Source organism: Etheostoma spectabile, chromosome 4 (assembly GCF_008692095.1).
Source record: "Etheostoma spectabile isolate EspeVRDwgs_2016 chromosome 4, UIUC_Espe_1.0, whole genome shotgun sequence".
Classification (NCBI taxonomy): domain Eukaryota; kingdom Metazoa; phylum Chordata; class Actinopteri; order Perciformes; family Percidae; genus Etheostoma; species Etheostoma spectabile.
The window spans coordinates 9,706,182-9,720,707 of NC_045736.1; the positions used below are offsets into that span (position 1 = coordinate 9,706,182).

A 14,526-nucleotide genomic window follows, 5' to 3' on the forward strand; every position below is an offset into this window, starting at 1 on the left:
ATATATATATATATATATATATACATATGCTGATTGGTATCAAAGCAGTTTGCATGATTTAACAGTTAACAGCTGATTTGTATTGATAAGAAAGTAATGACCCAAAACACACTGTCATTATTGTTAGCCCTGCACATACAGTATGTTTACACTTATAATGGTGGCAGAATTACAACTCTGGTAGATATACAATACAACTCCAAACTTAGAATAGTATTTATCTTATTTATCAGCTGAAATGAAGACTATTGCCAGTGACACATGGGCCTGCCAATAACTGTGCTTTATTTAGAGCTTAACAATTTATTTAGGGTTCACAAACAGCATTGGTAACTGAGATAAAGTTTAAAGTATCTTTATGGTCCCTTTCTGGGAAACTGGTTTGCAGCCAGGATTGATACAAATAACACAAAATAACAATCAGGACATAGTTTTCAGAGTGGTTCAGAAGGAGGTTGTTCAGGCTCCTGGTCCAAGTACAAGTAACAATCTAAGCAGTTTGTGCAAATGAGAAATCTGTGAAATTTGCAATCTAGACACAACAGTTAAATACCATCTTCTAGAGGTGTGACTAGATCTTGCGAGATTAAAAGTGATGAGATTTCTTGTTGAGGTAAAAAGTGTCTAGGGATATCAGGGCAAGTGCAAGTGCAGAACAGCCTTAATATTAGCACAGAAAATCCCACGGCCGTTCTCCAAAGTTGGCTCTGAGTTTACTTTTGCAGAGCAATAGTAGAAGAAAAAAAAGCTGCCTCTAAAACCCTTTCTTAGCCGAGACACGTGCATGCAGTTCACTGTTGTGCTGTCTTGCAAACCACTCTGTTAAAAAGAGTTGGGAAGCGGACAGCAAAACCTTACTTTACTTTTAATGACATTAAGCAAAGAGAAATCTTCTCCCTTCGTCCTGTAATGGTCATACTAGAGTAGCCCACTTCCTTGTTTAGTGCTGCTACAAATAAAATGCAGAGTAGAAAGGAGCACACTCTATGTCTTCACAAAAATCATCTGTTGAGTGTTTGATGGTAATTTATTTGTGCTTTAGAACGTAATCAATGTGAAACAATATTCAAATAAGCTTTGTTTCTCTCTGTCTTCTGTACAATGACAAATTCAAGTACAAAACATTTGGTCTCCACGGTCTCATCTACTGCCAAAAATACTTAGTTATGTTGTAACCTTGGTTCTCTGAGTGAAGAGACTATCTCTCCACCATACATATGGAATAAGTAACAGTGTAACAGGAGAGAAGCCAGTCATTTGAGTTTATGACAAAACCTTTCAGTGCTCAGTTTTAACTTTGTGACTTTCAATTGAATAAAAGACTATTTTTCCAGTCTTAGGCTGAATCCCATTTCTCCGTCTTTCCCCTTCGTCTTACCTTACCTTCTTTTCACCTCGAGCCCTACCACTTGGTTTTAAGGGACAAGGGCTAAGGGTGAAAACATACCCCTATGAAATGAGACACTACTTGGTTAACAAACTTCCAAGATGCCGTCTGCAGTGTGTGTATGTCAATTGCGTGAGTTTTGACAACAGCGTCATATGTATGTATATATATTTCTGCTATGTTCTTTGGTGGTGGTGGTGCAGATGCAGATGTTCTAATGTGTGTAGGCTACTACTTAGGTCTGTTTGCAGTAAATATTTGTATACACACTGCGTGGTGTGTTGTATATCTGTTTCAGTTATCACTGTTTTGAATGGCATTGGTGTTCAGAAACAATTTCTTTGTTAACAAAAATGTCTTTATTTCCCATTAAATTAAACATAACAGGCAAAAACATTACATCAAAAATATTTTATATTACAGAACCATTATCAACAAAAAACTGTCACACATATAAAAAAGCACTCAGATGAGTAAAACTCAAAAAAAGACACAAACAGCTATTCTGAAATTCCAGACCAGTCTGATGTCCCGTACCATGACCAACAACAATGCACAGGTGCATGACCAGGAATTAATTACAAATGATTACAATAATACAGTACCAATACAACAATGAATGGCTACAACATGAACGCGTGACTCACTCCCATAGTTGCTTTGCTTTCTGCTCGTTTGAGCCCGAAAGCGGATCAGCTGCCGGGTTTCCTCCTGCGTCCCTGTGTGTGACAGGACGGTGTATGTAAAGCACGTAGCGATGTCTCCAATGCAAGTAGTGTTATGCGCTGATATCAAACGAAATTCGCTGCTAATGGAGTTTAGTTAAAACTGTAGACATGCATGGAGTCCATTCAAAGCAGAGAAATGCGGGACATAATGCTAACATTAGCAGCAAAAATTTGCAGCTTAAATTAGAGCAGATACACACACTAATTAATCCCTTTCTGTTTGTGGAATGTTAAAGGTGCTCTACGCGATGTCACGTGTTTTAGGCTACAACATTTGTTGTCACATACAGCTCCATCTCCTCACTATCTGCGAGCTGTCTGTCCCCAGAACACACTGTAAAAAAAAAGGCGTAGACAGCCCAGGGTCTACAAATGGCAACAAAAACAAACTGTGTCCACCTGCACCACGAAGCATACACACACAGTGTTCCAGCCAATAACCGACAAGAAGGATTTGGGGGTGGGGGGTTAGTGTGCGGAAGCACAGAAGGGAGAGGGACGGGATGAGGAGGAGGGAGGGGCAAGCTAGTCTTGTTTTGTTACAAAAAGTAACGACACCCAACATCGCTTACAGCAGCTTAAAAAAAATGCCTAGTTTTGGTTGCGAAACTATGACTGGACAAACACTGTTCATTCTTTCTTTCAATCTCTTTTTATTTATACCGTATATTGTGTTATAGGGACCCCTGACTGCAATAAAAAGTTTATTATTTCATACTTCAAGCTAAAAGCAGCTCAACTTTACGACAGCTGATGCGCACCATGTGCAAAGGAGGCTGTTAACGTCATTGTTTTCAACTGCAGCAATATAAGAAAAAAACAAAGAGCACGGACACAGGGAACTTTTAATGTGTGTGCTTTTTATATTCATGTGTCTGTGTGGAAGCGCATACTAAGGGCTAGCTGTCGTTAATGCATTTTCTTCCCTCTTGTTCCCAGGGCCTCTCTCTGCTTTGTGAAAACATCCCTCTTCCCCCCCCCCAACACTCGTCTCTTGCATTTAAATTCCAGTAACTGGTTTTCTCAACTAACAAAAACTGGAAGAGAAAAGGGCCTGCATTACTCCTGTTTTATTCCTATGAGACTTAAAACGTGTTTTAGGAAAATTATTTATTTCTATACAGCCACATGTCAATCTTGTCAAATAAATATATCTAGCTATGACTGTAATAAATACATACTGCAGAGATCCTCCTACTTGAGCACAAAGAGGACTGCTATATGGAGTGATTGTGCATGAACAGGGGTTACATTTTCATAATGATAATCTCTTGGTATTATGTAATTCTCCATTCATGGAAGAAAAGAAGTGCTGCCAATAAATAAGACTTTTACTTTCAACGTCTGAGCTTTCAAAACGTTTTGGAAAATAAAGACGCACTTTCATGGGGCCATTACATGGAAATATATTCATAAGCAGGCCTGGACAGCGGCAAAGTCGAGGCAGAGCTGTACCAAGGAGCCACCTGCAAAGAAAGCTGCACCGGAAAAAAAAACTTTGTTAGAGAGGCCTATCCATCCAGGTACCTCTGAAGAGCATTACGTTATCATATTCTACAGAATAATGTAACTGGTAGTAAGTATCCTCTCAGTGAGCTACTCCACCATCATTGTACCACCAACTAACAAAGCATGATAAAAGCTTAATTTAGGGAATCTTAGATCTCAGCACCTGCTATCAGAGTGTACCTCAGTCATTTAATAGCTACTGTAATTTCAAACCCATGTGTGCCGTGCAATGTCTACCCAGAATTCACTTCACCTCACTGGAACAGATCATGGCTCATCTTCCCAGCACTGCTGATCAATATAAGATTCCGGCTTTATAGAAGACTGCCACATTGTCACAGTCAATACTATGGCAAATGGAAATTATGGACGCATTATGAACAATTTCATGGGTGAACTCCCCTCGCCTCTTGGCAATATGGTTTCTATGACAGATTTGGCACTGGCAGTCTTGCGACACATCAGCCTTATTGCCTGTGTTTGGCTGACTCACTCCCTCTGACATGTTTGGATGTTCCATTCAGTAAACTACAGAGAATTGGTCAGAAGAGAAAATAGATTTGTTTAGCGATTTGTGTGAGCTTGTGTACAACTGTGTGTTTGCATGCACTTGTGTATGCAAAACATGTGTGAATGTGTATGTGTTATATGTGCATGTGTGTACACAATATGTATTCAGGCACTACGGTATATGTGTACAAGTATGCGTATGCGTGTTTGTGTATTTGTAGGAAAATATACCCCTGCACCTACAAACAAACAGTATGTGTTGAGTTTCTGTGTGCAATACAATTTGTGCATTTGTGTACTAATGTGTATGTGAATGTGAGGGTCTTAAGAGGTGTGTGTAAGTTGCACTTATGAGTAGTTTTACAGTGTGGTGCGTATTGAACCTAAAGCAGTAACAATATTTATTTGTGAACTTTCAAAACTGTCAGTTATCTTCTGGGAGCAGTTTGTTTTTCTTCCAGTGCTAAAGTACCCGTTTTTATCATTTACATTCCTGTCCCTTAACAATCTGTCACTACACTGAGTCAATGTTTACAGTTATGAATTTACTCCAAGATATGGCACCAAACTATGGCTGGGTGATTTGGAGAGAAACAATCATATTACGATATTCTTGACCAAATACATCAATGTTGATATTGCCACGATATTGTTGACAAAATATTTTCACAATAAGATTTAAGATAAATAATCACCAATAATGGGTAAAAAATGACTAAGTGGGTAAAGGTAAATAATAAAACTGCTAGTAAGTATGGTAGGTTCAGAGAGTTACATCACTTTACTGAAATGTAGCTTTTAAAACTAGGAAAAGACAACACTTATGTCATATTACATTTCCATGACGATATCTAGCCTCATATATCGATGTTGATACAATATGGATATAGTGGCCAGCCCTACACAGAACTCTGCATTTTTAGTTTAAAAAAGGTCTCCTTTTGAGCAATGTTTTTGTGTTTACCGAATTGTCCCCAAGGTCAATAATTGACTTATGGACTTTGAAAAAGGAGCGAAAAAGATCTGTCATCTGAAGCTGCTGTAATCTCGTTAAAATGCCCACCAATCAATGCCCCGCTGTCTACTTGGAAAAAACAATTAAATGCCTCTTTGGCCCGCTGCGCGTACTCTACTAGGCAGTCCCCCCCAGGATTTCCCAGACTTCTTTTGAGATTGTTGCGGCCCAAAATGACTGATGTTGCAGGAGCTTTTGTAAAAAAAAAAAATGCAATAAAAATTGCAATGTTTTTTGTATGTTTGTTGTAATGAAGTTGCAAAAAAGTTGCAATTATCAAGAAAACTTTTTTTGGGGAGAATAAAATAACTCTGGGCTGACTTTTCCTAGGACCTTACCAAAAAAGTTCAGGAGTCTGTAAATGTTGGTATGATATGAAAATGGCTGGTGGATTTAAGACAAAAAATAATAATTTATTGAATGGATCAAATATGAGCGCCTGTCGGTTAATTGTTGATCTTTACATGGTTCAGTTAATTTCCTATCCTGGCCTGGGGCACACATTCATACGGTTAGATGAAGTACTTATTGGACTTTAACTTATCATTGCACTTACAATTACGAGCGTTGCTATCCTCAATTTAGGTCATCGTGTACGTGTAGGCTACGTCTCATCTCGGGGTTTTCCTTTGTGTTTGTGTGTGTGTGTGCGCAAGTCAGTCGCGGGGGAAACTCAGCAGCCCCGGCGGTACAGAGAGCCAAAAAAGTTACAGCGGACATTGATGTTAAAATGCTTACAGATTGGCAGGACGGTCTAAAATGTTTTGTACCGTCTTTCGCTGTACGTTTTGTTTGTAAATGGCAAATGTTCAAGTCAAGAATATGACCAAGTACATGTGACGTCAACCCGATCTCACTCCAGCTTGGTCATAGGAGTCACGAACATACAAAGACGGGCACGTGGGACTGTTGGGATTGGTTGAAGTCGCGGGAAACTCAGGTTATTGGTCAAATTTGTAAAAAAAAGTTGCGGTGATTGGTCAAAATTGCGAGTCACACCAACACAATGATTGGTTGAATTCACGTGAACTGGCGCGATCGTGACATCACGAAATCCTGGAGGGACTGGGAACTTCCCTAAAGATTCTCTGAAGGTAACACGCACGCACGCACGCACGCACGCACACACACACACACACACACACACACACACACACACATATATATATATATATATATTTAATTATATTGTTATATAACATCGCCACTAGAGACCGCTGTCGCCACCCCCTGTAAGTTACCTAACATTTGCGAGGGGAGCTAGCTATAAGCTAGCTTTAATTACATCCTAACGATTTGTCGCTAACGTTAGCTATACATCAAATTCTATGGGAGCTGTTATATGCTAGCTAGCCAATGTGCCAACAGTTAGCTCGGCAGCTAACGTATATTTCCTTTTTTCAACTAGTACAATTTATTCAATGACCGAATCATGTAGCTAAGCCCACCAATTTCGCCGCAACGTTAGCTAATGAAATAGTTTGACGGTATATTAGCGAAGACCGCTAACGTAACGTAGCTAGGTTCTCGGAGATACTGCAAGACCGCTGGAGTATGGAAAGGAAAACTCTGTTTGCTCAGCAGTGAATGAGACATTAAGTAGTTTTAATGAGTAAAATTGCGGTCTGTCTCCACTCTGCTCTGAAGCAGAAATTCAGCGGTGCTCATGCAGTAGACGGAGCCCCAAGGCGATGCTACTTTCAAATCTTGCTAGCTTTTCAACATTGCCACCATAACATTAATAGTTGCTGCTTAACTTGGCACTGGCACTTACTTTGCTAAAGCTAATACCTTTAAAAACAAGTACATTAACTGACTTTAAATCTCCCATAAATGATAAGGTAATGTTTTATCACCATAGCCTATGCTTTAAAAAAATAAAATTTACTTTTCCCCTTGGAAAATAAAACTTGAAGCTAGCAATTTTTTGCTCATCAAACAGTTAACGTTAAGCTAACATTAGCTCAGGAAACGGGCAGCGGGGAAGGCAATGAAACTTTTTAGTCATACTGTATCATCACTGCTGAAATTGTAGGCTCTTCTCTTCTGGGTTAAACACATACATCGCTGAAGTGACACCAACGTTGAGCTTCATCACCTGGGGTAAACCACAGAGCCTAACGTCCTATCCTTGCTCTCTCCTGTTGGGGGCGAATTTAATTGATCCCATCAAACCGCGACCACCCCTGAGGTGGATTTCCCTTAATTCATAACGCTGTGCATTTTGGGCCGTACTTGCATCTCTTTGCCCAGGTCGGCATACACATACTGTATGTTTTTTTCTCCCGAACACTGTAAATGAAGGATAAACCAGCGGGAATCCAAGTGAAACCGGAGTAAGTAGGCTATTCCCTGCATTGTTGTGGAGGCAGCTCGGAGGAGGGAATGGATGCAAGCGAGCAGAGGCGCACCGAGGCAGCTTTCTGACAGACCCAGCTCCTCTGTGATGCAGCTGTTAATGCTGGCTGTGAAAAAAACCCAGAACACCCCGACGACTGCTTTTAAAACGCTAACGGGCGAGAAATCGGCGGCTATTTTTTTTGTATCGTGCACGTGTTGGGTTCGTATATGAAGAGCTGGGAAAGCCATGTAGTCATGTAGGCTACTCTGCCGTACACAGAGAAAGAATATACCGCCGCTTTGATTTTCTCATTCAGATTTCCCTGTTTTCCTCGCAGATTTACGTGATCTGTTTTTTGCAGACCTGTCCAGTGCTTTTGCTTTTTTTTTTATTTTGAGCGTGGAAGCCAAAAATCAACTCGGTAATATCACAGAAGTGTGCAAGGAGAGGACAGCGTTGGCATCTATCCATGCGCGCTCCACACCGGGCTATTTATGATGGAACTGTGACCCCAGCCCAGGTACTGCACATGCTTTCCCCGTCTATACTTTCTTCGAGTGTTTTCATCTAAGGACTCGGTATTTTAAGGATATATTGGGTAAAATGCTCTGAATGCCGGGGTATTTTGCCGGCTGTCAGTGACGCAACATCTCACACAGGCTGCATGAGAAATGCATGCGTAGAAGGGCGTGAACTTGCAGCCACTATCCTTCCCATTAATAAAGCGTCTGTTTACATGTAAAGCCAGTTTCTTTCGTTTGCAATCCCATAGTCTTCATTCATCTAAACTCATCCCGGGGACCTAATGGCTCTCAAAGCGGACTCGGAGGACATGGACTACAAGGAGCCGGCTCCTATTGAAGATTTCGCCAGCAGGTCCACGCTGCATGGCATCTCGCACATGTTCACTTATGAGCGGATGTGTATCAAGCGCATCCTGTGGATTTTGTTCTTCTTGAGCTCCGTGGGTATGTTGGTGATGGTGTGTGTGGACCGGGTGCAGTATTACTTCCAGTACCCCCATGTCACCAAGCTGGACGAGCTGGCGGCATCCACGATGGTGTTCCCCTCTGTCACCTTCTGCAACCTCAACTCCTTCCGCTTCAGCCGGGTGACGCGCAACGACCTGTACCACGCTGGGGAGCTCCTGGCCATGCTCAACGGCAGGTGTGTGTGTGTGTGTGTGTGTGTGAGAGAGATAGTGTCCCTATCCCTATCTCTCTCTCTCATTCCCGTGTACTTTACCTTTAGGGCTGCTTGTTGCCTTAAGTAGCTCTGGATACACAATGTCAGTCTGCATGTCTGAGACAAGCATACAGTCTAATTCTTTAATATGTTAAAACAAACCAGTATTCAGCACACAAACTCCCACACAGAAACACTTTCTGCTTCAAAAATAAGGTTTGGAGGAGGATTTAGTTGTTGATTTAGGATTTGATCATGTCCATTGCTTATCGTGTGAACAGTCACAACATTGAAACATTTACCTTAAACTGCACATTTTCAAGTTGAGTACACATTTTACTGCAGTCTTCTAAAAACTGAACCATCAAATGAATTGAGAACCATTAAATTACTAAATCCCTCAACCCACTGACTAAATACCAAAACTCCATAGATTTTCTGTAACAGGAAGTGTTGATGCTTTACTTTGCAGTTTAAATCTACAAGGTACTAGTGAAACGGTGGACTTCTATTAAAATTTAGTTTTGAGTTTTCAGTAGCCTTGTGGAAATGTTGACCTTAGTTTTACTTTGATGTTGAAATTTTCTCAGGTGAAAGCTTACATACATGTGGAAGTGCAAAGCAGTGTTTTAACACCTGTCTCACTGGTTGTCGCTGTTAGGCCACCAGGAGATGTTAAAACAACATGGACAGAGCATGCAAAACCTTTTAAGGCTCTCAGTGAAAATGAACTTGGACTGACCTTAGCCTGAGGTAATTCAGAAAAAAGGGTACAGAATAAATTTGTTTCTAAAAAGCTGTAAAAAGGCTCAGCATCATAGTTTGTAATTTAATAATGTAATGATAACGCAGATCTCGTCAGCTGAAATCCACACTGCACATAAGCCGCTGTATTTATGAAACTATGCAACAACATGAAATACACCCCAACCATCAGCACCTAAGCCGTTTTGGGCACCACCTAAGCTGAATAAATGTAGAGCTGCAAATGTTAATCAATTTATTATTCATTAATTAGTTGTCAACTATTACATTTATTGCCAACTATTTTGATAATTGATTCATCGGCTTGAGTCATTTTTTATTAAAACAATTCTCTGATTCCAGTTTTTTTTTTTCTAGTTTCTTCACTCCTCTATGACAGTAAAGTGACTGTCTTTAAGTTGTGGACAAAACAAGACATTTGAGGACGTCTTCTTGGGATTTAGAAAACACTTATTGACGTTTTCACCATTTTCTGAAACAACTAATCAATTAAACGAGAAAATAGTTTGAGATTAATCAACAATGAAAATAATAGTTAGTTGCAGCCCTAGTGAATGTTTAATGAATGTGAGCATCAAAACTCACTACATACCATTCTCAGATCTAATGGTTGTAGTTGGTCCCCAGTGGACTTCTTTTTGAGTAATATTTATTTAATTTCATATTATTTCATCTATATCATCTGCTCTAGCTTTTCAAATGTTTTAGACAAATATGGTAAAAACAAAATGGTCCAAAATGATGCAAAATTGTTATTTGTTAACTGAAAAACCTAACATTTTATTAAGGGAGGATCCCTAAACCCAAACTCCCAATATATGCACCTAACTTCTTCCACAAACCTAGGAAAAACCCTGTACTATATTTGATAATTAAAAAAAGGAACACAATGAGAAGGAACACATTTTTATCACAGATCATGTGAGTCCCCCAGATAATGGATGAGTAGTTTCTGAGTGGTTAATATAAGATGATGAAAGAGAAAATGCCGCTGGTGCAATTCCTTGCCTCATCATTTTACAGTTCATGTGATACGAATATCTCAATATTGGATAAGCAGACAAGTAGATTTTTAAATCCCATGCTGACAAAGTGTGGAGAGACGTGTGTGTGTGTGTGTGATTCACTCTGCCTTCCCCTCCCTGTACACTTGTTGCTTTCTGCTCTGCTTTGATCATTTAGTCTTTCGGCAGCCATGACAAGCACACCGTTGACTGTTGAAACTTTTGACTTTAAATTTCTTCACTTTTTCTGTTCTGTACCACCCAGCTTATTCTGATCACGTTTACCAGTGCATTACAGGTAACCTCTATAACTATCCTTGACTCTGTCTTCACAGCTGTAGCAGTAAAATTCACACAAGCACAGTTAGTGCAAAAATAAAAGATCTACTACATACAAACATGTCTAAATAAAATCTTGAATACATTAGTCAGTGTATTTTTAGCGTATTGATCCACACAGCTCTGCAGCCAAAGGCACAGTTGGATAGTAGCCTACCTCTGTGGTACATGCTAGAATGACACAAATCCAATTATCTGTTTTCATACTGAATATTGTTGCCCTGTGACCTCTATATACATCCTTATTACAAGTGATAACCTTACAGGAAAGCAATAGATTCCGTTGCTCGGGGCTGCAGTACTAGTGCTTTGTATGGTTTAAATTTCAACCAGTATGCTTGCATCCTACGCGGATGTGTTTCTTCATGTTTGTACTGTCAGCTGTAATGCCAGACCATTGAAATATCAACACAGGCTTTTTTTTTTAACAGTGCAAAATAAGCCAGCTTTCTTGTATGAAGTGAGATGCACCTGAAGAAATAAGGGCAAAACACTGAATGAACAAGAGAGAGGAAGCAGAAAATTAAAGCTGTGGCTTTGCTCCAAATGACTTTGGAACGAGCTGACTTCAGATGGAGAGAGGGGACTCCAAGTAGAGGCAATTAACTTGTGTCTCGTAAGCTGTGTGATGAACAAGTCTTTATCCCTGTGTAATTAGCGCTGTTTGTTAAGCTACAGAGTTGTCCTGCTGATTAACACTCTCACATCTCTCTCACAGTTTCTTGCCACCACTGTTCCATTTGGCCTTGGGAGATACCCCCCTTACTTTTTGCCCACTCAGGGATTGGTACTTTATGTGCCATTTTCTTTAAATATGGCATGGGAAGCTTTGTTAGTAGGTCTTACTCTAACAGTGTCACAGCTGTAGAGTACTACGTAAAAATGTACTGCTGCCCGTTTACTGTGTGACTTTGTTGGTAAAAACTAAGGCATTGATAACAACTTGAAACTAACTTCAATAAACATTCTTCCCTGTTTTCCTGTAGACAGTGCTTTTAAACATTGATTGGGTAGATAACATGTCAGTGGTAAGCTTCTTCAAATCAGGCAACAAGCTGTGGGTTTTGTCAGAAAATGGCAGAAGAAAGTCAAAGTGTTGAGCAACTGTCTCTGGTGGAAGGATCAGGCAGTATACTCCCTTGCAGTGTTGCCACGCTGTCTTAGATGCTGTAAGTTTATAGCTGAGCTACTTGTACCAGCATCTTAACTTACTCCACTCCATCAGGCTCTGTCCCAAAAAAAAAAATCACTTACTCGTGTTCTTGCAAGTCACACTTGGCAGTGCAGAGTAAATTGCTGAATTTTATGTTTATTATGTCGCAGGGGCAATTATATGATAATTAACAAAAGAAAGGTCATTTTGGAAAACGTGTTGGTTGTGAGAAGTATGCTGCCCAAAAGTGTTGGATCAGCTCATGAGAGTCAGAGAAGCGAGTCTTTTGCTTACACAGTTGACAAGCTTTAACATGTTTCCTGAGCTTGCAAACATGCTCCTAATGCACATTAGCGGTGTCGCAAAATGTAGCGCTTGATAATTTCAGCAATGTAATCCGTCTCAGCAAGATCATAGGCCCTGATCAGTATTGTACTGGTGTAAAAAGTGCTTAGGAGAGGACATGGGAAGGCCAGATCCCTACAGTTAAGCAGTTTTTTCAAATGTGGGTTCATTTGCATTTAAATTGTGATTGTTTATCAGGGAATACAGTACCTTGCGAAAGTATTCGGCCCCCTTGAACTTTTCAACCTTTTGACACATTTCAGGCTTCAAACATAAAGATATAAAAATTGATTTTTTTTGTGAAGAATCACCAACAAGTGGGACACAATTGTGAAGTGGAACAAAATCTATTGGATATTTTAAACTTTTTAGCAAAAAAAAACTGAAAAGTGGTGCGTGCAAAATTATTGGGCCCCTTGCGTTAATACTTTGTAGAACCACTTTTGCTGCGATTACAGCTGCAAGTGGGGGGTAGCTCATCAGTTTGCACGTCGAGAGACTGAAATTCTTGCCCATTCTCCTTGCAAACAGCTCGAGCTCAGTGAGGTTGGATGGAAAACGTTTGTTAACAGCAGTTTTCAGTTCTTTCCACAGATTCTCGATTGGATTCAGGTCTGGACTTTGACTTGGCCATTCTAACACCTGGATACGTTTATTTGTGAACCATTCCTTGTAGATTTTGCTGTATGTTTGGGATCTGTCTTGTTGGAAGATAAATCTCCGTCCAGTTTCAGGTCTTTTGCAGACTCCAACAGGTTTTCATCCAGAATGGTCCTGTATTTGGCTGCATCCATCTTCCCCTCAATTAAACCATCTTCCCTGTCCCTGCTGAAGAAAAGCAGGCCCAAACCATGATGCTGCCACCACATGTTTGACAGTGGGGATGGGGGTTGAGGGGTGATGCTGTGTTGGTTTACGCCAAACATATCGTTTTGCATTGTGGCCAAAAAGTTCGATTTTGGTTTCACTGACCAGAGCACCTTCTTCCACATGTTTGTGTGTCTCCCAGGTGCTTGTGGCAAACTTTGACGAGACTTTTTATGGATATCTTTGAGAATGGCTTTCTTCTTGCCACTCTTCCATGAAGGCCAGATTTGTGCGTGTACGACTGATTGTTGTCCTATGGACAGACTCTCCCACCTCAGCTGTAGTTCTCTGCAGTTCATCCAGAGTGATCATGGGCCTCTTGGCTGCATCTGATCAGTCTTCCCTGTTGAGCTGAAGGTTTACAGGGACGGCCAGGTCTTGGTAGATTTTCAGTGGTCTGATACTCCCCCATTTCAAAATGACGCTTGCACAGTGCTCCTTGGGATGTATAAGCTTGGGAAATCTTTTTGTATCCAAATCGGCTTTAAACTTCTCCACAACAGTATTACGGACCTGCCTGGTGTGTTCCTTGGTCTTCATGATGCTCTCTGCGCTTTCAACAGAACCCTGAGACTATCACAGAGCAGGTGCATTTATACGGACTTGATCACACACAGGTGGATTCTATTTATCACCATCCGTCATTTAGGACAACATTGGATCATTCGAGATCCTCGCTGAACTTCTGGAGTGAGTTTGCTGCACTGAAAGTAAAAGGGCCGAATAATTTTGCACGCACCACTTTTCAGTTTTTTATTTGCTAAAAAAGTTTAAAATATCCAATAGATTTCGTTCCAATCACAATTGTGTCCCACTTGTTGGTGATTCTTCACAAAAAATAAAATGTTTATATCTTTATGTTTGAAGCCTGAAATGTGTCAAAAGGTTGAAAAGTTCAAGGGGGCCGAATACTTTTGCAAGGCACTGTATTATCACTGGGGAGACATAAGCAATGTCTTAGGTCAAGGTTATTAAAAGATTTAATTTGATTCATCATTGCAAGGCGTTGCATGTTATTACTGTATTTTGCGTCTTTAGTGTTTGTGTGAATGCTTATCAATAAAACAGAGATTTGTTTAGGTGTGCTTCGCCAGTCTGTAGCACTATTACATTTCTTTGATCTCGTCTAAAGTGGCATAATAACTGTGTCATCATTAAGATGTGATCATCAAAACTATGCTACCAGGAATAATTGCGGGTATTTACTTTCAAGGACACTGCACAAACAATCCCATCATCTGTCTTGTATGAGTTCAATTAGTGCTAATTGGATAATTACCTGAGATTATATCAAGATGTGTTCATTGTTGTGTCACACCAATGTAATACAATGGAAGTATGGACTGCTATGGAGAAAGGTTCTTTTGTTCTGTGTTTT

General features: G+C 40.2%; 1 protein-coding gene and 1 long non-coding RNA gene across 2 annotated transcripts in view; one reads left to right on the forward strand and one right to left on the reverse strand.

Moving 5' to 3' along the window:
- Window positions 1–14,526, reverse strand: part of LOC116687757 (uncharacterized) — a 17,814-nt gene that overhangs the window by 1,348 nt on the left and 1,940 nt on the right. Inside the window, exon 2 of the long non-coding RNA XR_004331626.1 lies at window positions 13,410–13,414. This is a non-coding gene — a long non-coding RNA (uncharacterized LOC116687757). The remainder of the gene's footprint in view (window positions 1–13,409; window positions 13,415–14,526) is intronic.
- Window positions 7,228–14,526, forward strand: part of asic1b (acid-sensing (proton-gated) ion channel 1b) — a 163,353-nt gene continuing 156,054 nt past the window's right edge. Inside the window, exons 1-2 of the mRNA XM_032513334.1 lie at window positions 7,228–8,010; window positions 8,263–8,657. Coding sequence (XP_032369225.1) covers window positions 8,296–8,657 — 362 coding nt within the window. The 5' untranslated portion in view covers window positions 7,228–8,010; window positions 8,263–8,295. The remainder of the gene's footprint in view (window positions 8,011–8,262; window positions 8,658–14,526) is intronic.